We start from the raw sequence: 27,382 nt of genomic DNA, 5'->3' as shown, positions 1-27,382 counted from the left end.
AACAGAACTCCCTTTTTGAACTGCCTATGAATTAAACCTATTGTACATGAGCAAGGAACTTAATGTTAGTTAACATTGGTAATAATGATTGTATTGATTTGTATGGTTCATGTTTAAGGTTTTCTTGGTTATCTTGGTTACATGTAAATCTCTCTTCTCAAAACTAGTCTATTGTGACCCTCTAAGTATTTAATCTGTACCTGACTTAATGTAATTATGTGATTTTGTGAATTGTGAGAAAAACTTTGTAGTATTGTTTGAACCTTGCCCTGCATGGCTGGGAAAACTGAATCATCTCTATGTGCCTTTAACTAAAGACTTATGTTATGCTATTTTCTCTCAATTATCAACTCATACGTCTTCTAAGAGCCCCTATCAGGTCTATGTGACTACTCCCATAGCTGCCAACTTCTGGATGTGGACCGGATCATCTGAAGACCTGCTCCAAGTGGACATCTCTTCCATCCCTGAGGAAGAGAAGGTTTTTCCCACACCTTTCTTTGGTCTACAGGTGAAGCCTTCAGCTTACCTTTGACCAAAAGAAGGAAATGATAATCATTTAAGATCAATTGAGCCCCAATAAGGGCCAAAAACCTGAATTAATCTTTTCTGAGTGAACTAAAAATGCCCCTTCCTGTGTCAGCAAATTCCAAGACAAGATGGAACTGACCAGCATTCTTCCTGTCTGTGATCACTAAGGACAGGATACCTGGGACCAGACACTCTCTTGAATAGTGGGATTTTTCTTATCTTGGTATCCTGTGCACATATGTTATGTAGGGCAAACACAGATATCCTGGATCTATAATTTCAGTTGACACTTTGACAACCTATTCAACTAAGAAATGTCCTTTGCCATGCTATATGTTAAAAAAATATATGGAGGCTGTATTTTTTTTTTCTGGTAACACAGACATCCTGAGTCAGGGTTTAAATGTCCTCTAGAAATTGCTTGAGTTAATCAGTTAAAGCTCTGATTCCCTGTACATGTGCTACTTAAGGGAATAAAACAATATGAATCTGCTTATCACCTAGCTTGTTGTCTCTTTAACCAACTTTCAGGTGGACACTCATGATGGAAATGGAAAACCATCAGATTGCCAGTGCATTGGCCAAACACATGCTGTGTATGTAACAATTTGGAAACAGAGATGACCCCTTCCAAGTATCAGGGTATTTATGGGGATTAAAATTGTCCAGCCTCTAATAAGAGACTGAGACAGAGCTCTGAGCCAATGGCACTACATCAAGGGACCCATGGTCCCCTCTAATGACAGACCTCAGAACTTCCTCAGGATTTGAGATGCACCTTCTTCTGAGGCCTTGTTTTTATAGGGTTAGAGACCAGATTTGTTACCTGGACATTCTAAAGAGGCTATACAAAATTCAGCATCCCATTTGGTTGACACATGACACTTAAACTAAAAGAAAGCTGAAGGGCCTATTTTCGGGAAAGCAGTGGCCCTAAAGTGCTTTGGGGAGACCACAGAGCATGTGTGAACATTCTAGAGTTCTTTCCAGTTAGCTAACCACATGACAAAGAGGAGGCTCTTGACTCTGTGGAGATATCCAAAAAGAACTGTCAACCTTGGCCTAGGTACTCTTGGGGGATCAAGGTTATTCCTTTGATCACAGCATCCAGTGACAGACCACCCTGTAAAGGGAGAGGCCTTGGAGCCTTCTCCCCTTTGAGGCCACAAGGCCATGAGAAAGGTCCTAATTTCTTGTCCTCTATGTTTGTTCTTTTCAGTTAGAGGTGAAGGAATTTGGTGCTTCCAACCTTAGGAGTTTTGAAAGGTCAGGAGGGCGCCTCAGCATCCCAGCATTCCAGAATGTGGGTTTGCAGAGAAAGTGAACTGTCCTTCCAGACCCCAGCCCAGCAGCAGCTGATAAGGCCTCATCCCGCATCAATCTCAGCGTGGGACATGAATTTAGTAGGAACTGAGCTAAGTTGAGATAACTTCCCCACATCCCTAGAGACTGAGATTCTGTAGGGGAGAATGGGCCCCAGATGTATTGGGAAAGACATTTTTTCCTTACGATTTTTGTGAAGTGAATATTCCTTTGTAAGTGCTTGTGGGGTCCCAATTGGTGAAAGCTGTAACAAGGACATAGTGGCCAGCACACAACCTTGAGTGCCTGGGCACATTTACCAAATAGTGCTGGGTAAATGCCTAGATATCTGAGAATTGGACCCAGTACTAAGTATAAACTAAAATATTAACCAAATCATTAACTGAGCAGAAAAACCCCAAATATCCACCAATCCACGATGAAGCACCCTATGGCTCCTCTTCCCTTTGTCTGATTTCTATAATTACCATGAGGATTTCTGGGAGGTCTTTGTGGAGATCCACTGAATTATCTTGCAGCCATCCTAGATTGCCCCTTCTTGTAAGTACTTGTAACGATCGATTAAATGCCTATAATCAATCTGGAGCCCCTTGACCTCCTCCTTTGGTATCAAACTCATCCTGCGGTACTGGGGGAGGTACAGGGTTCCCCAGCCAGGGGAATTCCAGACCTTACAGTGTTTAACAAAGATGCCAGTTACAGGTCCCTAAAACAGGAGGAACATGGGCATGGGAGCACAAGACAATGAAAATTAAAGACACCTCATAAGTCCCTTAGGGTATACTGGCCCTGAGAGAGAGGCTAAAACATGCCACACTACACCTACTGTTATCCTCTCTGCCAATCACAGCTTGCTTTTTAGGAAATTGCTCAGAGCTCCAAAGTTATAGTCAATGAGATAAGGTTCTACATGTCTGTGAGGCTTGGTTAGGAATGTGGTATGAGCCCATCACCTTAAGGTCTGGATTTCTCACAGGGTTGTCCTACAAATGCTGCCACTCTTCACTTAGAAAATTAAAGTGGGTTTGAGAATTTAGGCAAGTGGCACTTCCAGATTAAGCTGTGCCCTTCTCTACGTCTGTAGGTGGGGCTCCTGGTGATGAAGACTCTCAGTGGGTCTGGTGAAAGGCAGCGTTGAAGAGGTGGTCGAGCAAATACACAAGCCTTGGGTGCAGCCTCAGGTGCTGGGCTTTCATCAAGTATTATCTGTCACCACATTCACTAGACTCCTTTGCCTGGGTAGCTTTTGTGGGGCTTGTTAAGCAAGAAGGGGCCAGGCATGTGAAGCATATAAGAGTAGGAAGAAGTGATGATAGGACTGTTTCATCTACGTGACTTGACTCCCAAACAAGCCTGATAAGGGAGTGGTATCCCTGTGTCATATGCTACCAGCACAATTTAAGTTTTAAGACTAGTGCAAAGAATGTGGATGCAACCCTGCATGACTATGTAGAAATGAGAAGGTGCAAGAGCTTTGGAGAGGAGAGACATTACTGCTTCAAGAGAGAGCTCACATGGTTTCAGACTCTTATTCTCCAGAGGAAAAGGGGGGAAAAAATATGTTGTGAGCAAAAAATATATATGTAAGGAAGTTAGCTCCTGAACATGTCCCCAATTTGCAGCTTGTCTCTCTAGAGTTTGGGGAACTCCCCCTTGGGTAAGATTGGGGTGCCTCTTGGTTATCTTACTCCCATGGTGAGAATTTATTCACTCTGTAACTTCTGGCATATTCTAATCTGTAAAATGCTATTTCCTATTTGCTTGGTTAAATGCTTAATTACTATTCACTACTTGTGATAGTCTTTTGTGTATCTAGCATTTGTTGGAAAGAAACCAAACCTGCAAGGTGTAAGCTTTGGCTACCCTCACCCAATAAAAGCAAAAGCTAGAGACTTTGTTGGAACTTTAAAAGTCCCCTTTTCTTGCTTCCCTGTAGGCAGAAATACAAGTCTCCCTTGGAAAGGGCGGGCCAAACTCCAGACACATCCATCAATGTCTACCTTCTAGCTGCTGTCTATAGATTCTGCTATCCCATAGAGGTGTATCTTACATGGGCAGCATACAACATACTGATATCCCCAGTTACTTTGATGTTGTATGCTTTTAGATCCTTTTCTGGAAGTCCACCCTGTAAGTGCACCTTGTTCATATTTGCTGGGGTTTCAAATTCACAGATTCCCTCTAATCTTGCATTTCCTCCCTCGTGCTGGTTTTCAAATGCTCTTTGGCTTGGGAAATAGCAAAGCCCTCACACACACTGGTCATAACAATTATCATTAATATTTATAACCCAAGTAGAATGAAACCAGATAAGTGGTGGAGAGCCATGAAGCAGCTGGCTCTTATATGAAGACAGCAACACTGAGATGAGTTAAAAAGTGGAGTTTTTACTCTGTGTGGTCAGGGCTCATTTCACTCTACATCCTCTTCAGCTTGAGTCTCTGTCGGTATTTCAGTTTTCCTTTGTTGTTTTGTTTCAATTATTGGTGCCCTTTCCTATTGTGCTTTTGGCACAGAGATAACAGGTTGGCTTAGGCAGAAACCACAGGCTAGTCTAGCTTGACCCCTTGGAAAGCTCCCACTGTCTAAGGATGATTGTGCATTTATGTTTCAGATCCAGAGTAATTGTGGCATACAGACAGGAGCAGCATGAAGATGCTGGTGTACCACCAGGCCCAGAACATCCTGACCTAGAGGACTCTGCACTGCCCATGGGAAGAAGTAGCCATAGCTTTTGAAGATGGCAGCTACTCACTGACTGCTGGCTCTGAGCAGAGTTGTATTCATGGGTAATGGGATGGATGAAAGGATGTGCTATCATTTTCAGGAGCAGAAACTTCCTTTGATGCTGAAAAGCTTCTAGTGTGTGAAGCAAAGACTTCTCAGTACCCTGTCATGATTGTCACTGATAGATAGGGAGAGCCTACCTTACTGTCCCCAAAGGGCAGAAGGGAGTTCCCTGAGGGCCTTCAAAACATTTTTATCTTAAGCCTGTTAAGAGTGGGAATGTTCCTGATACACTCTAGGGAGGAAGATTGTGAACCCAAGTGTGAGGAGCCTGGAGAGTTACAGTGCCAGGTCACACCCAAGCCCAAGGATGGGTCAGAGTAGGGAATGAGGAATAACAGTAAACGGGGCAGGACTGGGCTGTTGAGGAAATAAAGAAGAATGATGTGCGGCATTCTTTTTTGCAGGAAAAACTTTAGTTCTACTCTAAAGCTTCTGCCATAGCTATCGTATACATTGCCCCTCGATTTATTGGGAGTTTGGTTGGGGTGATTTTTGCATGCTAGGGATTTCTCTCAATGATCTGCTGCCTCCCTAACCTGACACCACATGCCCAGGCTTCTTTCCAGTTGGAGACACAGAAACCATGCCCCCTGAGTCTGTCCTAGCATAACTGTACCACAGAAATGCCTAGCTCTGGAGATGTCTCCTTGGTTTCAGACCTAAATTCTCCATCTGAAAGAAAAATTTTTAATAGAAATATCCCCTGCATTCACCTACTATACACTTATTCCTACTTCTCAAAACAATTATTGTTATACTTTAAAGTAGGGGTCAGCAAACTATGGTCCCTGGGTTAAACCATAAGCTAAGGGTGGTTTTTACATTTTTTAAATAAAGCAGGGCTTTAAAATGTAAGAACCATTCTTATTTTGTGGACTGTACAAAAAAAAGGTGGCCACCTCAAACTGGATGTCCCAAGTACTTCTTAAAACAGAACTCATTCTCTTTTTCCCCAGACTCTTCCTTCTCTATCTTCCCTATTACCGGTCAAGAACACCAGTTCCCCAGGCTCATAACCTAGGTGTCACCCTCCACTAGTCACCTCCCCCACCCAATTCCCAATTGGTTGCCAAGGCCTGCCAATTTTACCTTCAGTCTCTTCTGTATGTGCCTCCTCTCTCCTTTGATGGCATCCCCATCCTGCAGCTCATCACCTCACACCTGGACTACTGTAATAACATGCTAGCTGTTCTGCAAGGTTCAAGTCTCTTCCCTCCCCTGTAAATCTTCCATTCAGGTGCCAAAGTGATCTTCCTAAAGCACAAGACTGACCATGTTATGCCCTCATTCGAGTGGATCCTGATCACCTCCAGGATCAAACATAAAGCCTTCTGTTTGACATTCAAAGCCTCCCAGCTTTCCCGTCTTCTTATGCCCTATCCTGTGTTCTCTGAGATCCAGTGACATGCTTTCTTGCTGCTCCCCTACAAGACACTGCATCTCAGTTCTGAGCATGTTCACTGGCTACTGCTGATGCACGACATGTTCGCCTTCCTCATAATTGCCTCCTGGCTTCAGCTCCAAGATCCCATTTCTATAGGAAGCCTTTCCCAATCTCCCTTAATTCTACTGCCTTCCCTCTGGTGATTACTTCTAACGTGTCCTCTACATGTCTTGTTTGCATGTTGCCTCCCCCAGTAGACCATGAGTGCCTTGACAGCAGGGGCTACCTTTCGCTTTTCTTGGTATCCCTGGGGTTAGTACAGTACCTGGCACACAGTAGGCACTTACTGATGGGATAAACTGCCCAAGGTCACACAACCACGTGGCAGAGGCACAGCGCAATCCTGGGAAGTCTGCTAACCTCCATCCCCCTGGTCTTCTTGCCACACCTCACTGCTACCCTGCCACAGAATCACCTCACAGCATCCAGAAAGATGCAAATGGAGCCTGGGTGCCCCTCACCTGAGAACCTGGAAAGCATGTCTTCATTGAGGGGGAGGGGCTCACTGGCCTGCCCCTCAGTATCCTTGCAAATCCCACACTCTGTGTCTTTGTTCTGCTTCGAACACTGAAAGGATGAACACTGGGACTGATTAACTGTTTCCTTCTCTCATGGATGTGCAGTAGGAGGTATTACGTGACTTGGAAAGGCACAACCACAGGCTGTCAGCCTGTTTTAAGAGATACAGATTAACATTATGGCTCTGAATGATACACTGTAAGCTTGAAGATGATGCAGTGATAAACAAAGCCTTATGCTGGTGCAATGAGGGTTCTTGATCCAACTGCCCATACCCTCCTCACCTCTGAAAGGCCTCTTTGTTGCCATTACTTGTGCTTGCATATGGGGATGTCTCTCTCAATAGAATTAGAGCTAGCACCCTGAAGAATGTAAGCTCCCTGAGGGAAGTGACTTTTATTTTGTCTGTTTTTGCAGGATCTAGCATAGATAATATGCTTAATAAATGCCTGATTGCTTAGCATCCTCTTTCCATATTTCTGTACGATTCTTGCCTCTTTTCTATGCAAATGGAATTTAAATTGCTTCTGCTTCCATAAAGAAGCACTTGGCATTCTGACTGGCAAGGTGACTGATTTTATAAGTAGTCCTTACTACTTTAATGCCTTCTCTGCAGCAAAGAGGAATGGCCTGGAACCATGCAGACTGCTCAGGTTTAAAGCACCACTCCTCTCTCAAGACAAGGGAATGCCACATGGCCAGAGAAGGAGAGGAGAACATTTGTGCAACCCGCTACATCTGCTAAAGGCTACATTTTAATGGCTTAATCTTACTTCTCATCAATTCCTGTGGTTGACTTAGACACAAAAGAGCCTTGTGTCTCGGGATTCTTGGCAGGGATAACTTTGGGAGCAACACCACAGACAAGGACATTTTCTTATGCAGGGCTTGGATCCCAACCCCTAATTTACTGTTAGTCTTTTGTTTTCAACATGGGGCCATACTCATGAATCATACAAAGGATTCACAACAAAAGGAATGCAAACCTGTGCCTTTCTTCTGTCTGCCCTTTCAATAAGTGCATAGTGATGCCATTAAGTAGCCTTTATTTACCTGACCCATCCATTTGGTATACACTGAATCCATTCCAGCTACTTAGCTTTTGCTTTATTCCACTCAGAGCATCCTAAATGTCTTTACATAGGCATAGTGTAACCCTAGGTAGGTTAATTTCCAAAGGTGGAATGACTTCTATTACTCTGATGGCGAGTAAGTGACCCTTTCAGGCTGAAGGTCTTCTCACACTTATGACATTCATAAGGTTTCTCTCCAGTGTGAATTCTTTGGTGCAGAGTAAGCTGGCCTCTCCTACCAAAGGCCTTCCCACATTCATGACATTCATACGGTTTCTCTCCAGTATGAATTCTCTGATGTTGAATGAGGGGATCTCTCCGGCTAAAGGCCTTCCCACAGTCATTACATTCATAAGGTTTCTCTCCAGTATGAATTTTCTGATGTCGAGTAAGGTGTGCACTCTGGCAGAAGGTCTTTCCACACTCATTACATTCATAAGGTTTCTCTCCAGTATGAATCCTCTGGTGCCTAGTAAGCTCTGTGCTCACATGGAAAGCTTTCCCACAGTCATTACATTCATAAGGTTTCTCTCCAGTATGAATCCTCTGATGTAGAGTTAGGTGTTCTCTGAGGCGAAAGACCTTCCCACAGTCATTACATTCATAAGGTTTCTCTCCAGTATGAATTCTCTGATGTCCAGTAAGATGTCCTCTCTGGTTGAAGGCCTTTCCACATTCATTACATTTATGAAGCTTTACTCCAGTATGAATACTGTGATGTAGAATAAGGAGTTCTCTCAAGTGGAAGGCCTTCCCACATTCATTACATTCATAAGGTTTCTCTCCAGTATGAATTCTTTGATGACGAATAAGGTGTGCATTCTGGCAGAAGGCTTTCCCACACACATTACATTCATGAGTTTTTTCCCTAGTATGAATCTTCTGATGTTGAGTAAGGTGCGCACTCTGGCAGAAGGCCTTCCCACATTCCTTGCATTCATAAGGTTTCTCTCCAGTGTGAATTCTCTGATGTCGAGAAAGCTGTCCTTTCAAGCGGAAGGCCTTCCCACATTCATCACATTCATAAGGTTTCTCTCCAATATGAATCTGCTGACAATGAAGCTGTGCACTCTGGAGGAGGGCCTTCCCACCTTCATCAGGTTTATTCCCTCTAAGACCACTTTCATAGGAAGTAATAGAGGAACTGTGGGTTAAAGGCTCCCCACATTCACTATGTTCGCTATGCTCAATCGGTTGTGGTACAATTTGGGGAGAAGCCTTCTCTAATGTGTTACATTTGGGATTTTTTTCTCCAATATCAGTTGCCTGATAGGAATTAATGAATGGACCAAGAGTGATGGCCTTTCCACATCTGTTAGTGTCATATGGTTTCTCTCCAGCATGTTGTCCATGATATTCATTACACTCTGATTTAGAATTGAAGGAATCCCCACATTCATCATACTTAGAAATTATCTCCTTTGAGCAGACTCTACTACATTCCGTATCACATTTGTGGAGACTTTTTTCCATAGACACTCTCTGCTGTGAGAAAAGTTTTGGTTCTGGCCTGGAGCTCTGGCCATAACTGTGCCATTCAGGGCCCCTCACTACTTGCTGAGGATTTCTCTCCTCAGTGCTCTGCTGCCTCCCTAATCTGGCACCACGTGCCCAGGCTTCTTTCCAGCTGGAGACACAGAGACCATGCCTCCTGAGTCTGTCCTGGCCTGATGACTGTTCCACAGAAATGCCCAGCTCTGGGGGTGACTCCTTGGTTTCAGGCCTCACCTCCCCATCTGAAAGAAATAAAGAAAATGGAAACATCACCTGTACCCACCTGCTGAACACTTAGCAGTCCTCTTTTGTGTCTCTTCCTGAAATAATTATTGAAAAACTTTAAAGAGTAGGAAAAAAATGGGGTCTTTCTTATGTTTGTCAGATTATGCAGAGTTTAGGAAAAACTTTCCCACTGGTCCACACCACAGCTTTGGGAGGAACGGACGACAGCTAGTACATTAAAAGAGAAACCTGAGGCTCAGAACGATTCAGTGATTTGCTCAAGGTCACACAACTCAGTAGCAGAGGCACAGCACAATCCTGGGAAGTCTCCCAACCTCCATCCTCCTGGTCTTCTTGCCACACCTCACTGCTGCCCTACCATGGAGTCAGCTCACAGGATCTGGAAATATGCAAGCACAGCTAGATGACCATCACTCGTGGGGAACAGGGAAAGAATGTCTGCACTGAGGGGGGAGGGGCTCACTGGCCTGCCCCTCAGTGTCCTTGCAAAGCTGATTCTAATCTTCTTTCTGCTTAGAACGATGACAGGAATTAATGGCTGGTATAGCCCATTTCTTCCCCATGTGGACGGGGACTCAGGTCATGACACAGGAAGGCACCTCAGGCTGTCAGTTTGTTTTAAGAGACACAGATTAGACACCTCTAGGTGACACAGTGCGCAGAGGACCTGAAGCTGGAGTCAAGAAGTCCTGAACTTGAATCAAGCCTCAGACTCGATTCAGACACTTATTAGCTGTGTGACCCTAGGCAAATCCTTTAACCCCTCTTGGCCTCAATTTTCTTAATGGTAAAATCAGGATAATAAGAGCATTGCCTCCAAGGGTTCATTGTGAAGATCAAGCCAGATAACATGTAAAGAGTTGTGCAAACCTCAACACGTTACATGAATTGCTGCCATTGGTCTGAAAGACCTATTGCAAAGATGAAGACTGAAATGATGCCCAACACCCGCCACTAGGAGGACTGGGATTCCTGATCCACCCACTGCCCATGCAAATCCTCCCTACTGGCCCTGGACTGGATTTTCTGTTCATTTCACACCTATTTATGCTATCTGTATTCCTAATATTAGTGTCTATTTGCATATGAACATACATAAATACACATGCACCCATACCTGTGCAAAGACACAGACATACAGACATGAATGAACACACACACACACACACTGCATCCCCTCTCAGAACGTGACAGTGTATTTAGGGTAGGGATGGTTTCATTTCTATCTTTGTAGAGATGCAGGCAAGTAATAAAATGCCAGGATCAATAAGAATTTTCATTCCATGTTTCTTTGCAATTCTCCCCTATATGTTTCTTTATATAAATGGAATTTTAAGTCCATCCAATACCATGAAGAAATCTCTTAATCTTCCAGCTGGTCACTGCATTAAATATATAAATTTTAGAAGTATTTATTTTGCTTCCCACTTCATTCATCTGACCCATCCATGAACACTTAATTCCCTCCCATTATTTAGCTCTTTATTTCAGAGTTGTCCTTCTATATTCCCTAAAGACTCCTTGATAGGATCATTTCAAATGTTGCAATAACTTTGGTTATTACCCCAGATGAGGTTTCTTTTTTTATGATGCCTTCTTGAACTTTATGGCTAGTAAATATAGATGAGTTTAATCTTGTATTCTTGTAGCCTGAAAATTGGATGATCTAATTTAGCTTCCTCATGATCTAAGAGAACTGGCAGATGTCTAAAAGATCTCAGGGAATGGGAGGAGTGTGCCAGGATTAGAGAAAGGTAGCAGAAAGGAAAGAGAAGCTAGCCTGAAAAGCTAGCCAGGTCAAGGTTCCTCACTCCAAAGTCAGGGAAAACTTCAAAATGTTAAAGGGAGACAGTTTTCTTATTAAAAGGATGGTGAGTGCCTACACAGAGCACCACGTTCTAGGGAATCACACAGACAGAACTTCATCTCTGAAGAAAAGGAAAACTGAAGAAAACAAGTTTAGGGGCTCCTTAGTCCCCACTGGCTAAGGTGACCCCTGAGTGCGCTGATGACGACAGAGCCCCTTACCAATACTGTACATCATTCATCTATTGTGTCATTTACTATGATAAGTATACATTCATACATTTATTACAAAGTTAAATTTTATTAAAAGTGTCAGGCTACACACTCTCTTTGGGAATGCCTCTTCCTTGTCTCTTCACTATCCAAACTCAGTCATGTGATTTTCATTATATCTTGCACTTTTCATAAGAAAAAGAAATCCATGCTGCAGTGATACCAGTGCTGAGAAGACTTTGCACAGGGTGTGAGATACTCATCTCCGGCTCCTAGAAATGGCACATTTGTATAAGTGCAATATGTTGTTTTCCTTGTTTTGTGTGTTAAATAAATATGATCAAAACTATTTTTAAAAAAATAAAGTTTGGGGCAGGCCTAGAGTTACTCATGATTTTTCACATTCATGGGGGTCCCTGAGCCCTGCAAATATCGAGGGATGACTGTACATAAAATCTATATTTAACAGTTCCGCCATAAATACAAATGCAGGCAGAACTGGAAAAGTTATGGAAGTGACAAAACCCCTTTGCATCAAGACACTCTAAGAAATGCTTGACATCCAAAGTGCATCAAAAATCCACCCATTTATAAGATGGAAAGTCACCCCCAGCAGGTAAGTGGCCCAAGTTTAAGGATGAAACTGGGGTTAGATGTGGAATTCCTTTATTTAAAAAAAAAGGGGGTCCCAATCAAAAATAACAAATATACAATGAAAACAACCCTGAAATTTATCACCTCATTCTCATTAATTTGGCAAAAATGGTAAAAGATGGATGGAAAGAGCTATGGTTGGAAACACCCAATACACTGTTGGTGGCACTGGGAATGGGCACAATGCTGTGGAAATCATTTTACATTATTAGACAAAAACAGTTATGGCTGATAACCTCGATCCAGCAAACCCACTGCTAGGCATGATGATACAAAGAAAAGTAACAAATGGACCAAAATACTCCCCGCAGAACTATCTACAGCAGTGGAGTCAGACTCCAGTGGAGATGGGCCACATGTTAACTTAGAAAACCACAAATTAATGTTAACGTATTTTTATTTTGTTCACCATTTCCCAGTTCCATTTTAATTGGCAAGTTCTACACCTCTGATCTTTACAGGAGCAAAAGCTACCTCTTGTTTGAGGAATATCTAATGAAATAGGATGCATGAATGTAACAGACTGCCACTGAGCTGTAAGGAACAAGTGTGATGAAATCCCAAAGGGGAAAGGCTGGCAAGGACTGATCCTCAGAACAAAGAAGGCAGAAACTGGAGAAAAGCACGCTCCCCAGGGACAACACACAGCACGGAATTCAGACCCAAGGAGAATGCTGGTGCCCAACCAGTGACGCTACAACACTCCCTTTCCGGTAAGACCAGGGCAACCTGAGAAATGGGGAGCGGGTCCGGCTGCTGAGGATGCGCCATCACACCCAAGTCCATACACCGTGGCCATGGGGCTCTAACCAAGAAGGGCTGGGTTTGAATCCTGTGACCCCGCACAAGGTGCTACCCAGCCTGGGCCTCTAAAACAAGGAGGCGGGGCTCGATGGTCTAGCCACATCTAGGCTCCCGGGAGCCATCCCCAACTGGAGGTTGTAAGTCACTCCTGAAAGATGTCGGGAAGCTGGACTTGTTGAGGTGACAGTGAAGGGACTTCCTGGCAGACAGGCAGCCTGGGCTGTTTGTTCTCCCAGGTCTGGGCAGCTGGGAAGGGGAAGCTCCTGTTCAGTACTGTAAGGGACTTCCCCTTACTGATCTGAGAGGCTGCTAGAGGCAGCCCATAGTGCCCAGGGTACTGGGCTTGGAGTCAAGAAGGGCTAATTTCTTGCGAGGCAGCTAGAGGGAGCCACAGTGTAGGGAGCACTGGGCCTGGAGGCAGGATGGGCCAGTTCCTTGTAGGGCCACTAGGGGGTACCCCAGTGCACAGAAGGCTAGGTCTGAAGGCAGGAAGGGCTGATTCCTTGTGAGGTCACTAGGGAGTACCCCAGTGCACAGAGGGCTAGGTCTGGAGGCAGGATGGGCCAATTTCTTGTGAGACCACCAGGGGGTGCCATGGTGCACTGAGCAGCGAACCTAAAATCAAGGAGAGCTTAAATCAAATCCAGTCTCAGATGCTTACTGGCTATGTGACTTTGGGCATGACAATTACCTTGTTTGCCTCAGTTCCCTCATCTGCAAAATGGGGATCATAACAGCACCTACCACGCAGGGTTGCGGTGATAATTAAAACATATTTGGTGCTACGTAAAGTTCCCTCCCTTCCCTTCCCCTGCCAACTCCCACCAGCAGAGACCCTTCCCGAGGACTCCCCTGCCTGGGGGTCAGTCACTCACTCACCTGGATGGCTGCTCCCTGGGACTCTCCCCTCTGGCCTCCAAGGAGCCTCCCCTTGCTCCAGTTGGCAGATTACCTCGGGCTTGGACACGGCCAGTCCTGCCCAAAGGAAATGGAAGTCTCAGGTAAAGATGGAGGCATGGAAGGTCCCAAACAGGCCCGGCATTCTTTCTAGGCTTGCAGTTGGGGGGGGGGGGAGGAGGATCTTATCTTATCTTATCAATCATCTATCATTCCAAGGGAGGCTCACAGAACAGGAGTGACACAACCCACCAGTAGGAGACAGCATCGAGAAAAGAAGGGCATGAGCTGGACAAAAACCCTGCACATCCACATGGTTCCCAAAATGGAAAATGTTGCCCCAGCTCCAAACCTGCCCACTCATTTTCCCCTTTAACAGTGACTTTCTCCAGAATTTTCAGAGTCTCCTAGTTCCAAAGCCTCCTTAGCACAGACAAGATGAAGAGCTCCATATACCATATTCAACAAGAAATTCAAAGTATGTAGGAGAACTGGATATTTAAAATCATATCATCAAAACATCAGAAGAGAAGCCGATCAGAAACCTTTCCCAGCTATGGCTGGGACACGAGTTCTTAACCAAAAGATGGAGGCAATTACCAAAGCTACAAAAGATATATGCAACTGAAAACCTTTGGTAAACAAAATTAGTACACATGAGACCAGAAGAGAAGCAGAGAAATGGGAATAAAATCTTTGTTATCAAATTTCTCAGTTAAGTGTTTGGTATCCAAGGCATAAAGAAAAATAGCCAAAGCACTGAAGGCCAAAAGCCATTCTCCAAGACACACCAGCATTCAAAGGAAATGAGCAAAGACTTCACATTTTTGTAACGTAAACTATTAACACCTGTGTGAAAGCACGGTCCAAAACACTAATTAAGGGATGCAAATCCAATCAGCTCCAAGGCTTCCTCTCTCATCCAGCAAACTAGCAAAGGAGACAAAAGATGGGTCCAGTTCATGCTTAAGAGGCCGTGGAACAATGGGCCCACTTACACACCACAAGCCGAGCAATGAATTACTATGAAAATCAATGCACAGAAAGGGGCCCGACTGTACAAAATGCCAGAGACTACAGAGCCAGGAATGAGGTCACAGATGAAAAAGAAAGTTTCCACATACACAAAATACTTCTAGCAGCAGTGCTTCTGTGGGAGCAAAGGGCCAGAAACAAAGGAGCTGCTCATCCACAGGAGAATGGAACAGAACATTCCTGGGTTAAGGAACGACAGACGAGACGAGTCCAGAGAAGCCTGGGAAAACCAACATGAACTGATGCAGAGTCAAGGAAGCGGCACCAGGAACACAACGTCCTCAAACACGTGAAAAGGGAAGAATCACGACCACAAAATTCCCCAAAGCAAATGCTGGAAGGCTGTGAAGGACAAGTTTGGCAGGACAACACCTCTCCCCTCAACCCCTCAGCAGAGGAGTGGGGGAGGGGATCAGAACAAGGCAGAGGATGTCAGCATCTTTCCAAATGCTGATCAGTTTGGGGGAATTTTTTTCTTTTTTAAAACAGAGTCCATTAGGCAATGACACTGACGCTTGTTCCTGCGACATCTGTCCACGCAGAGGATGAGAGCTGGAGGAATATGGAAGCTGGGGGCCATGCTGTCCCTCGGTCTGGTGGCTTGGAAGAGCCTCTGATGGCTGTATCCAGAAGGCCTCAGATAGCTCACCCCACCCCCACTCTTTACTTCAGTGAGCCAGGAGGGAAGTAAACGCGAAGCCACCTGGCCCCCAATCAATGGGTCTGGGTCCTTCTTGGCCTTGTTATTCTTTCTATGGAACTATGGGAAAATGACCCATAGGAATCCAAGATTCAAAAGCCAGGCCCAGTTCTGCAGGGGCAAAGAAAATGCTACTCTTGGACATGAGCTTGGTGGGATCAATACCAGGTAGGAGCTAAAGAGGCACTTACTTCCCTAGAGACTGAAGTGGTCCAAGCGAGAGTACACCCCACGGGTATCAGAAAATGTTTGTGCATGGTTCTCGCTATAGCTTTGAAGTAAATATTCCTTTGTGAAGGCTACTTGATGCTAAGTGTTAAGTTAAAAGGAACTAGGGCCCCTGACAATGGGGGACACAGCCAGTGGGGGCCCAAGCACAAGCCTCTTGGCATTAAGGTCAGAATTCCATATCTAACCCCACATCTGACCCTAAAGCTACCTGAGACTGAGGAACACCACTAAACCAGACTGAGTGGGTCCACCCCATCCTTCCAAGCAGTTGCTCCACATCTTCCCTTCTTCACTCCAGCCTCCCTCAGCCCGTCCCACCCCATATGCTCTCAGCTAAGGCCTTCGCCTCAAACCAAGGCCATCTGCCAGGGCTGAATGGGGTTTTTTTTGCCCTTATTTTATTCCAACCACTATTATTCAGTTTAGTGATTCCATTGAGGAGTGATTATTTCTATTATACTTGCCTATGAATACATATTTAGTCAGCTTAATCAATTAGTATTAATTGTGTGTGTGTGTGTGTGTGTGTGTACATCTTATAATTAGAGAAAATTAGACAGATAGATCTTATATTTGGATATAATTAAGTAAGTTTAGATAGAGTCTTTCTTATATTAGGCCCTAAAACTTTAAACTACAAGTTCTAAGTTCACTTGCCTAACCCCAGAATTCAGGCTAAAGGACCTCCCCTCTTTTGGCCTGCAAGGCCAGGGTAAGATCTCTGGACAGCCACCTTTCTTTTTTTTCTCGCCTAATCATTGTGACCAAGCCCTCTGGGGCAGAGATGATACATGGGAAGTCCCCCATCTATTTTTTTCCCTTCCACCCTCTGTCATCTCTCTATTGCCCAATGTTAAGAGGCGCCCATTTTACAACCACTTAGTCCATCTTGTGACTGACCATGTAAATGCAGCATCTCCAGCCCTTGTGGAGAATCGAGGTACAGGCCTATCAACCAACGAGGTTCTGTATTTGACTCTGCCTCATCTGTATCATCTGAGTATCAGGCACTACAAAACAAAGACCCTGCAGAAAGGAGGCATCTCAGATCGTGAGGAAGATGAGGTGCCCTCCCCCTCAATAAATGGTTATTGGCTCAGAGTTCCACCTCTGGTTTTTCTTGCAGACTGTACATTTTTGTGGCCCACAGCCGCAAGCTCCGTCTTCTTCTCCCATCGCCCTACGTCATTCCCCACTCTCTCCAGCAAAGAACAGCCCTCTAGTAAAACAATTCTATACACAGCTTTGATCCCTCCCCTTTCCCCTTCTCCAGAGAATCACCCCCATTAGTATCACTCACCTCCAAATCTTCAACCTGTCCCTCACCCTAGTGGTTCCTCCCATTGCCACCTACAGACGCACCTCAGTCACCCGATACTTAAAATATTCCCTGAATCCTACACCTAGAGCTATGCTCCCCCTCTCTATGAAGCTCCTCTAATAAGCCACTGACCCTCATGGGCTCCAGCTCCTCTACTCTGCTTCTCTTCTCAACCCTCTGCAAGTCCGGCTTATGACCACCTTACTCAACTGAAACTGTCCTCTCCAAGGTTCGCTGATGACATCTTCCTTGCCCAATTTCACATAACTGAGCACTCTGGATTGCCTGGTCCTCCTCTCTCCCCTGGGGGTTTGGTGTCCCAGCTCCCCCAGGCTTCTCCTCCCTCTCTGACCACTCCTCAGTCCCCTTTGGTGGATCTTCATCCAAGATTCTGTCCTGGGCACTCCTCTCCCTGCATAGGATCCCAACCTGATCAACTCCCACAGGTTCAATTATTACCTCTATGCAGGCCATCTCAGGGCGACATAACCAGCTGTATGGGAGGCCATCTCCTCTCCACTTACCAGCTGCCTTTAGACATCTCAAACTACAAGTGTGGTAGGTGCCCTCTTTGACCCGCCTTGCCCTTCTCTAACTTCCCTGCCGCTGTGGTGGGCACCACACCCCCAGCTCCTAACACGAGGTGATCATTGCTGGGTCCAACTCTTCATGACTTCATTTGAGGTTTTCTTGGCAAAGATACTTGAGTGGTTTGCCATTTCCTTCTCCGGTACATATTACAGATGAGGAAACTGAGGCAAACAGAGTGAAGCTCAGGGTCCAACAGCTAATAAGTATCTGAGGCCAGCTTCGAACTCAGGTCCTCCTGAGTTTAGACCCAGTGCTCTACCCACGGCACCATTACAAGGTTTTCACTTAGGCCTTCTCTTCTCCCTACACTCCATCATCAGCTCCCACAGATCCAACTCTCATCTCCCAGTCTGTATGTATCCACTACCAGCTTCTCAATAGAGCGCCAGTCCTATAGCACCAATGATGGGATATTTCCAACTGAATGTCCCGTTGGCATCTCTAACTCAACATGCTCAGAACTGAGATCATCTTTCCCCAAAAAGCTTCCCTTCTTTCCGACTTCAGGATTTCTTTGGCAAGGACCGCCTTCCTTCAGGTACACTAACACACGATGCTTGACTCACCTCTTCAGGGGCCACCCTCTTCTCTCTCTCCCGGTTCTCCCCCTGCCTCTATGACCACTCCTTCTGAATCTTCCTCCAGACTATTCCATCTTCTCTCCTTCTCTAACCTACTTCACTGGGTGACCTCATCAGCTCCCTTGGATACAATTATCATCTCTATGCAGATGATTCTCAGATCTATTTAGCCAGCCCTAAGCTCCCTCCTACTTCACCTCCCCAACTGCCTCACACATCTTACACTGAATATCCAATAGACATCTTAAACTCAACCTATCCAAAACAGAACTCATTATATTTACCCTACACTCCTTTGCTGTGATTGCAGAGGGCACCACCATCCCCCAGTCCCTCAGACTCACAACGTAGGATCATCCTGGACTCCTCACTATCTCTCAGCCTCCAGATCCAACATGGTGCAAATGTCTGCCAACGTCACTTCTGCAGCACCTCCAATATACCCCTTTCTCTCCTCTGACACTGCCTCAAGCCTGGTGACATAGGACTGGAGCTCCACAGAGAGGTACAGACACTGATCACCTCACGCCTGGCTTACTGCAATAGCTCCTGGTGGGTCTGCCTGCCTCGAGACTCTCCCCACTCGAGTTTATTCTCCATTCAGCCACTGAAGTGATTTTCCTCCAACCAGGTCTGATCACATCACCTCCCTACTCAATAAATTCCAGGGGTTCCCTATGGCCTCCAGAATAAAGTACAAAATGCTCTGTGTGGTGTTGAAAGCCCTCCTCCCTTTCCAGGTTTCTTACACCTTCCTCCCCACCAGGAAAGCCCCCAGCCTCCTGCTGTGTCCCTCTCTCAGCTCGGGGCATTCTCTTTGGCCATCCTGGACCATTCTCCCTCCTCTTCTACACTCATTGACCTCCCAGGCTTCCTTTAAGTCCCGACTGAAACTTCACTTTCTGCAGGATGCTTTCTCCACCCACTCTTTATTCAATGCTTTCCAGTTTAGCCTGTAGAGTTCGTCTGTTTTTGCGTGCATGCAGTCTCCTCCATTAGACTGTGAGCTCCCTGAGGGCAAGGGCTGCCTTTTACCTCTTTTTGTATCACCAACACTTTTTGAATCCTATAGTGCCTGGCACACAGTAGGTGCCTAATAAAAGCTGAATGACTAACTCTGTTTCCACCTACCCAAGCAGCTTCTAAATGGTGACAATTCTGTCTCCACAGGTCTCCCATTTATGCCCTTCTCTCCACCCTACTCACAAGGCCATCACCTTGTCTAGGCCACCATCACCTCTCTCCTGCACCACTGCGACAAACTTAAAATGGCCTCTCTGCCTCTGCTTTCTCCCTTCCCAACCCCTCCTTCCCAGAGGTTGCCAAAGAAAAACTCATAAAGTATAGGCCAGACCATGGCACTCCCCTGCTCAGGAAGCTCCAGAATTAAAGGCAAACTTCTCCATACAGCAAGAGGAGGTTATCCCCAGGAGTTCAAGGATGCCTCCATTGTCCATCTCTAATAAGGAAAGGGAAATAGATCATCCTGAGACAATCATAAGGGGGTCTCTTTCTTAGTTACTGCCAGTAAAAGTCTTGCCAGAGTCCTCCTAATAGGTTGATCCTTCACCTGAAAGACAGTCATCTACCTGAGAACCGCTGTGGCTTCAGAAAGGGCCAAGGAGGGGCAGCCAGGTGGCGTAGTGCATACAGCACCAGCCCTCAAGTCAGGAGTACCTGAGTTCAAATCCAGCCTCAGACACTTGACACTTACTAGATGTGTGACCCTGGGCAAGTCACTTAACCCCACTGCCTAGCCAAAAAAAAAAAGAGAGAGAGAGAGAGAGAGAAGAGAAGAAAACAGAAGGGCCTAGGAACAGTCAACATGGTGTTTGCTGTCTGACAACCCCAGGAGAAATGCCAGGAGCAGAACAGAAATCTATACACAACATTCATCAATCTGATCTGGGCCTTTGATACTGTCAGTCATAGGGGCTTGTGGAAAACCATGTCAAAATGTGGTTGCCCAGAGAAGTTCACCAGCATTGTAGGTCAATTCCATGACAGCATGTTTGCCTGGGTTCTGGATAACGGACGATGCTCTCATACTTTCCCAGTCACCAATGGAGTAAAACAAAGCTGTGTGCTTGCTCCCAAGCTTTTCAGCATTATGGTTTCAGCCATGTTGTCAAAGGATGACCATGGCATCAAGGTCAGCTACTGCGCTGATGGCAAATTCTTCAACTTGAAAAGGCTACAAGCCAAGACCAAAGTGGAGGGAGTGTTGGTGCATGACTTTCTATCTGCAGATGATTGTGCACTCAATGCAGCCTCTGAAGCTGAGATGCAGCAAAGTATGGATCAATTCTCTGCTGCTTACGCTCATTTTGGTCTAACAATTCTCACCAAGAAAACATAAGCTCTCCACCAGCCACTACCACACCATTCATTGGTTACAGCAAATGGAGATGTTTGGAATGCTGCGGTAAGTTCACTTACCTTGGCAGTGTACTTTCCAGAGATGTGCACATTGATAATGAGGTTGAGGCATGCATTGCCAGAGCTAGCTCAGGGTTTGGGAGGCTCTGAAGGACAGTGTGGGAGAGGAGAGGGATTAGACTGCCTATCAAACTGAAGGTCTACAGAGCCAGTGTGCTGACCTCATTGTGTACACCTGTGAACCCTGGGCAGTCTACCAGCACCATGCCAGGAAACGGAATCGCTTCCATGTGAATGGTCTCAGGAAGATTCTGAAGATCACCTGGCAGGAGAAGGTGCCAGACACTGAGATCCTTTCCCAAGCTAGCCTGCCAAGTATTCAAACTCTACTGCAGAGAACGCGACTCTGATGGGCTGGCCATGTTGCTCGAATGCCAAATGTACGCTTGCCATAAAGACTATTTTAATGGAGAACTCACAGAGGGCAAGCCCTCACATGGTCATCAGAAAAAGCGATACAAGGTCACTCTCAAGATCTCTTTGAAGAGCTCTGGAACTGATTGTGTGACATGGGAGACCCTGGCACAGGACCGCCCAGCACGGTACCCTCATCAGAGGAGGTACTGCGCTCTATGAGCAGAGCAGAACTGAAATAGCTCAAAAGAAACATGAGATTCGAACATTTAGAGACATCTCCATTCCAAATGTTCATATGGACTATTTGTGCCCAAGCTGTGGTAGAGCTTCCACACCTCCACACAGTGATACCATTTTGGTCCTCTTCACCAGGACCAAAGACATATGACTGACTGATGCCCCAGTGGCCTCCATCCATAGGTGACCCTCCATCCCCAGGCTCCACACCTCTCTCCCCTCTACACTTGGCAGGATCCCTTTAAGGTTCTGCACAACCCTCACCCCTTGCTGACCCCCCCCAAGGTGCTGGTGCCTTCTCCCACCCCCACCCCAGAAACAATCAGCACTGACTCAGCAAAGGTCAACATCCCCCCCCACCCCAGCACCTCGCACAGCGCCTGCCACATTGTCTAAGACCAAGGGACAGACTCCTTTGGTCCAAAGTGTGTCACACAGTCACCTCTGGGCCCTCAGAGGCCAAAGGGTTTTTACCAAAGGAGACAAAGACCCTTCTAGGGCTGAGGAGGGGAGAGGAGACAGTGCCCGAGTTCCAAGGGAAGCCGTCCTCACCCAGGCAGAGCAGATTCTGATAGTTCTCCAGCATCACGTCCCGGTACAGCTCCTTCTGGGAAGGGTCCAGGTACCCCCACTGCTCCTGTGTGAAGACCACGGCCACATCCTGGAAGGTCACTGGGTCCTGAAACACCAAAAGGCTTTATTTGTGCTTGTCCAGGGTCTGGCCCTCAGATGGCCCTGGGGGTCCACGGGAGGGGCCAGAGAGCATGCAGGGGGGCTTGTTCTCGGGGGTCTGGCTTCACCAGGGGCCAAGGCAATCATCACTGCAGGAGCAACACGGCGTGGCAGAGAGAGGGCAGAGGACCCGGGTACAGCCTCCTGATCCTGCGACCCAGCATGCGTAACCTTTCTAGGCCTGTTTCCTGTCTGTAGATAGCTGGCCTGGGTGGTCTCTAAGGTCCCTAAGGTTCTGCAATTCTAATATGTGCCACCTGTGTCTTTCCTCCTACTTGTGCTATAAGTCGGCGTAGTAACCCCATTTCACAAAGAGAAAGACTGAGCCTAGGAGAGATAATTGGCAAGCTCAGGGCCATACAGCTAGCATCTGAGCTGAGGCTCAAACCCAGGTCTTCTCACTCATTGCCAGTTCCCGATCTTTCCACTAAACAAGTCCATGCCCCCCCATATTCGTCTCCCCAGAATAACATGACTGAGCCAAAAGTTTGCTCTGACTCCCCTACACTGGTGTCTGCCTCCTAACCTCTCATAACAGTTGTCCCACTCTAAAGAGGGATTCTCTGTGCGAGGCAAAGTCCTCTGGACACTCCTATGAACAAGCCACCTGAATCAGATCTGGACCGCGGATCCAGACACCAAGGACTGCGGCACAATGATGCACGCAGGGACAGCCCAGGAGATGAAGAAGGTCTCTGGTGCCAGAGGAGGGACATTGTACCTAAGGCTGCTCGTACAGGCTCACTGCAAAGGACCGTGAGTTTGACCCAGAACTGAATGAGGGCAAAGAGAGGAGATCGTCTCTGGGTTGCCGCTGAGCTCTTCTAATGGCCCCAGCCTTCTCAACTGAACACAGCTGGATCATTTTGTCCCGAGGATGCTCCCTACTCATTCTCCCAGGAGCAGGAGGCTGACAACTCTTCATCAGAGTTCTAGGGTTTGGGTTACATCTCCTGACTAACACAAGAATTGGATTTTAGAGAGGAATATTCATTTCAAAGCCACGGCAAGCACAAAAGTACACACAACTCCCCCAACACTTTAGGAGAACACTCATCCCTTTTCCATTTCAGTCTCTGGGGAAAGAGGCATCATCCCACCAAGCTCAGCAGCAGACACGGCCTCATCCCAGCTCCTGTTAGGCTAGGAGCTACACAGAGAATCTGGCAGGCTCACTCTGCTGACCCAGCCAACCTCTTCTAGACTAGGAAAGAGTGAAAGGCCTGGTTTTCCTGGGGCCACAGACTGGCCTCAGAGGGCAGAGGCAGCCACCAAAGAAAGTGAGAACAGGCTAAGGCCTTTGGAAGTCATTCCCAGGTCTGACCGGCTGCTGGCCCAAACATGCAGACTGTCCACACAGGTTCCAATGTCTCTCAGTCATCATGACACTTCCAGTCTCTTCCACGTGGACAGAGTCTTATCAGGGGTGCTCTAGCAACAGGCCAGTCTGTCCCTATCCATTCTTCGGGGATCTGGAGGGACTGGGAAATCAAAAACAGAGGTTTAAGATCACTCCAAGGGCAATGCAGAGGCAGCCTCTGGGGGGGAGCAACAGCGCCACTTCATAAACACAGAACTGGACCCAGGCTGTCATCAAAGAAAGGAATGATAGAGACAGAGGAGGGCAGAGGATAACTGGAGTCCAATGTACTGGGTGAATTTGCCTGGCAAAACCCTCAGGAGATGCAGGAAGGGACAGAGGCAATCCCCACTGACAAAAGAACACCCACCCCAGGGTGATCACAAACCCTTCACAGTTCTCAGCACCAAAACAACATGGCCATGAATCTCCACCAGCAACTGAGTACTCTTCCTATCAGGTAACAAATTCGCTCTAAAATGCACAGTGTCAGACTAATTGCTTCCTATAGGCCCCATCTCCCTCTACCCAAAAATGTCCCCTTTAACCTACGTATCCTGGGCCACCAAAACCAGAAAAGCCAGTTAATGGCACTCTCAGAAACTGACTCGTCACTTCTATGTTTCAGCCACGTATTTGCAGGTACGTTATCAGACCTTGCCCAGACAGAACTGACTATGGGAGGCAGCTTGATGCAGCAGCAGGTGGGGTGAATCGGAGGCCCAGGGCCTGAGTTCAAATGCTGACTCTGAAGCTGGATCCGTGTGAGACTATGGCTAAATTGCTTAAGCCCTCTGTGTGCCCATTCCCTCATCTACAAAATGAGAAGGGCCTTTCTAGCTCCAGAGTTAAGACATCACGACTAAGAATGTTTTCATCTAGGCTCCATCTGAAGCCCTCCAGCACTGGGGAGCTCCCCACCATGAGAGCCCATTCCACCCGCTGGGAGACTGCCATTTCCGTCTCTCTTCCCAAACAGAGCCCATGCCGGCCCCATAGAGGGCCTTGCTAACTCGTCCGGTTTTCCCAGAAGCCCTCCTCAGAGGATCTGCCCAGGAGGGAGGCCAGTGGAGCACAGGAGCTGCCCACCATTCGTGCCAGTCACAAGTCAGTGCACAGAAGGCACTTACAACATGCCAAGCCAGTCACTCCCTGATAACCCTAAAGCCCAACTTGTTTGTGGGTCAGCTCCACTGATGCCCTGGGTTACCCACAACTTGGAACCCTAATCCTGAACCTGCCACATTACCAGATGTGGAACCAGATGGTGCCACGAGGTCTACCTGCTGAAGACGGGTTTTTGAGAGCCTTTAAAAAGAAGCTCAGATGGGCAGCTAGGTAGCGCAGTGGATAGAGCACTGGCCCAGATTCAGAAGGACTTGAGTTCAAATCCAGCCTCAGACACATAACACGTAAAAGCTGTGTGACCCTGGGCAAGTCACTTAACCCCACTGCCTACCAAAAAAAAAAAAGAATAAGCTCAGAAAAGGGCACCAACACCTAGGGCAGCTTTGTGCCTACTGAGTTCGAGGTACTTTTTTAGACCCAGATCAGGACAGAAATTCCGTTTCACAACAGAACCATTTGTCCTGCTCTTTGTGGCCTGTGTTTGCTGGTGACAAAGTTCATAACAACTCATTCCCCTCACAACACTAGCTCAGCATCATGCCACCGTCCATGGTCAATCCAGCTCGTCCTCCTGATTCATCCTCTGCCCTTCTGCGGCACCTTGGCAAAGAGCAGCCCTGATGTGCCCAATGAAGGGGCTGCCCCCACCCCACGTACCTATCTGCACCCTCTTCTCCCAGCACTTGAATCTCCCAGAAGAGGTCCTATGCTTCATGGGATTAGGCCAGCCCTAGAAAATCCCTCAGGCATTTGGACCCTGGGTAGCTGAATGTCCAGGACACAGCTGCCTTTCCTAAGCCTCACCTGACACGAACAGTCACAGAAGAACAAGGTCACCTTGGGGTTTCAGGGATCAAAGAACCATGCATCACCATGAGGTTCTACCCTTAAACCATCAGACAGACAAAGAATGACAGATGTCAAAGGGGCTACATTGGACCAGCCATTCTGGAAAGCAACTGGGAATGAGGGAACAAATTGGGAACTGTGCCCCAAAAGTGTTTACTAAAATGTGTGTTCCCTTTGATCCAGCAAGACTGCCACAGGGCCTATCCCCCAGAGAGATCAAAGAAAGAGGGAAAGGCCCCTATGCACAAAAATGTTTATGGCAACTCTTTTGGGAACAGCCAAAAACTGGAAATTAAAGGGGTGTCTTCCTCCTGGGAAACAGAATATTATTGTGCCAAAAGAAAGGATGAAATGGGCAGTTTTAGAGGAATCTGGTAAGTCCTCTATGAACGGATGCAGAGATAAATGAGCAGAACTAGGAGAACAATGTGTACTATGACCCCACTGAAAGCTTTTCGAACTGCAGTTGGCAAGTCCAGAAGACGGAAGAGCAGTGCCCCTCACCTCCTACTGGAGAAGTTTCAAACTTAAAATGTAGAGGAAAAAGAAACAGCCAGCACTTTCACACAGCTCGGCGGAGGGGTCCTCAAAGGAGAAATCTCACTCTGACTTAGGGCAAGCATAAGGAAATCCTCATCTCTGCTGCCAAGCCACAGCCAGGCAACACACATTTGCCCGATAATCATAACAACAGCTCCATTTATTTTAACATTCCCAGTTTTCTCATAAGCAAATGAGCAACTGTAACATCAGAGGTGGAAAGAGACTTGGCCACAGCCCGGAGAAATTCGTGCTCTTCCCTGCAAATCTCACGTTTCTTTTCATCTTTGACCTTTGTCAACCGTGTGAAAGGTCACCACCCCCCCCACTCACCTCTTGGGCTTTGGATCTGGGAAACAAAGGGGCCATGGCTATTGCCACAAAGTTCACTTCTCTTGAGCGATGAGAAGGCGGAGCGGGAGAGGAGCTCAGCACGGGCTTGGCCATCCCCCGCTCTGGACAGGGCTAGCAAACCAAGGAGGGCTCCAACAGGGAGGAGAGCTGCGGGGCGGGAGGCCCTGGAATTCCATGGGGCTCCAGCTGGGTGGGACACCTCATATCCTCAGCCTCAGTTTCCGCATCTGGACAGTGGCGAGGAGTAGCACACGCCTTAAGGATCACTGTGGTGAACAAATGAGATAAGCAAATCTGGGTGCCGGGGAACAAAGATGCAGAGGAGGGGAGGGGGCAGAGGGTTCTCGAAGGAGCCAAGCCTGGAGCCGAGGCTCCAAGGGCGAAGACGGAGAATGCCCTTCCTGGCACAGCCTGAGCAAATGCACGGAGGCTAGAAACGCAGGTCGTGGAGGCCCAGGGAGTCAGCTAGCGAGGCCAGGATTCTGGGCTTCAAGGAACGGCCTCAGGAGGGGGCGCTCTGCCCTGGACCAAAAAGAGGGAGGGAACGAGCACTGATAGAGCGCCTACAGGTTACGCCAAGGGGGGAGGGGACAGGGGAGGGCGGGCACGGGGCGTGGCCTGGAAATGGCCGCTAGGGCGGAGCCCGGGAGGCGCCCGGGAGGGCCGGAGGCTCAGGCCGTGGCCTCAGGTCTCTCCCAGGAGGCGCCGCCTTCCTCGCCCACCCCACTTCCCGCAGCCGCACGCGGTCCCGCAGAGCCCAGGCCGCTCCGAGAATCGGAGGGGGAGGGGCACGAGGAGGAAGCGGAAGCCACGTGAGGCGCGTCCTCCAATCCCCGCCCCTCTAAGGGCCAGGCGTAGCGCCACTTTCAAGGCAACCATCGTCCTGGAAACGCAAGACCTTCTGGGAAATGTCGTGCGGCGGCGCGGGCAAGCTAGGCGCATGCGCGGAAATCCCTCCCTTGGCCTCGCGCAGTTCGTCTGTGGGATGGGGATGTTCTGGAGGCTGGAAGCTCAGGTCTGGGGCACCTGCGTGCCTGCCACCCCGCGGTGACCACCGCTAGGCGTCGCCTCTGCCCCTGGCACTCTCAGTTGTGGGTGAAGCTCTCAGGGTGCCCTGCCAGGCCTGCCAAGGG

General features: G+C 47.4%; 2 protein-coding genes and 1 long non-coding RNA gene across 5 annotated transcripts in view; 1 reads left to right on the top strand and 2 right to left on the bottom strand.

The window, feature by feature from the left end:
* The first annotated feature begins 483 nt into the window (after positions 1 to 483).
* LOC110201800 (uncharacterized) lies at positions 484 to 7,070 on the top strand. 2 transcript variants are annotated; one of them, XR_002322569.2, is made up of 3 exons: positions 484 to 1,127; positions 1,751 to 3,035; positions 4,469 to 7,070. It is a non-coding gene; the product is annotated as an uncharacterized LOC110201800 (long non-coding RNA). The 2 variants fall into 2 exon arrangements; XR_013485637.1 differs by having other exon boundaries at positions 484 to 3,035.
* Positions 7,071 to 7,636: 566 nt separating this feature from the next.
* LOC110201744 (uncharacterized) overlaps positions 7,637 to 27,382 on the bottom strand; it is a 67,395-nt gene continuing 47,649 nt past the window's right edge. Inside the window, 1 exon segment of the mRNA XM_078151915.1 lies at positions 7,637 to 8,727. Within this exon segment, the coding sequence (XP_078008041.1) occupies positions 7,774 to 8,727 (954 nt within the window). The 3' untranslated portion in view covers positions 7,637 to 7,773.
* LOC110201752 (zinc finger protein 90 homolog) lies at positions 11,508 to 27,049 on the bottom strand. 2 transcript variants are annotated; one of them, XM_078151910.1, is made up of 4 exons: positions 26,229 to 27,049; positions 21,839 to 21,965; positions 13,777 to 13,872; positions 11,508 to 11,711 (listed from the first exon to the last, which is right to left on the bottom strand). In XM_078151910.1, exons 1-4 carry the CDS (start codon positions 26,340 to 26,342, stop codon positions 11,629 to 11,631), a joined length of 420 nt encoding a protein of 139 aa, XP_078008036.1. In that variant the 5' UTR covers positions 26,343 to 27,049; the 3' UTR covers positions 11,508 to 11,628. The 2 variants fall into 2 exon arrangements, with proteins under 2 accessions (XP_078008036.1, XP_078008037.1); XM_078151911.1 differs by lacking the exon at positions 11,508 to 11,711 and adding an exon at positions 12,473 to 13,512 and having other exon boundaries at positions 26,229 to 27,045.

Source organism: Phascolarctos cinereus, unplaced genomic scaffold (assembly GCF_003287225.1).
Source record: "Phascolarctos cinereus isolate Bilbo 61053 unplaced genomic scaffold, phaCin_HiC Scaffold_4;HRSCAF=312, whole genome shotgun sequence".
Lineage (NCBI taxonomy): Eukaryota > Metazoa > Chordata > Mammalia > Diprotodontia > Phascolarctidae > Phascolarctos > Phascolarctos cinereus.
Note: the sequence above shows the minus strand (reverse complement) of the source record. Positions and strands in the feature narration are given on the sequence as shown.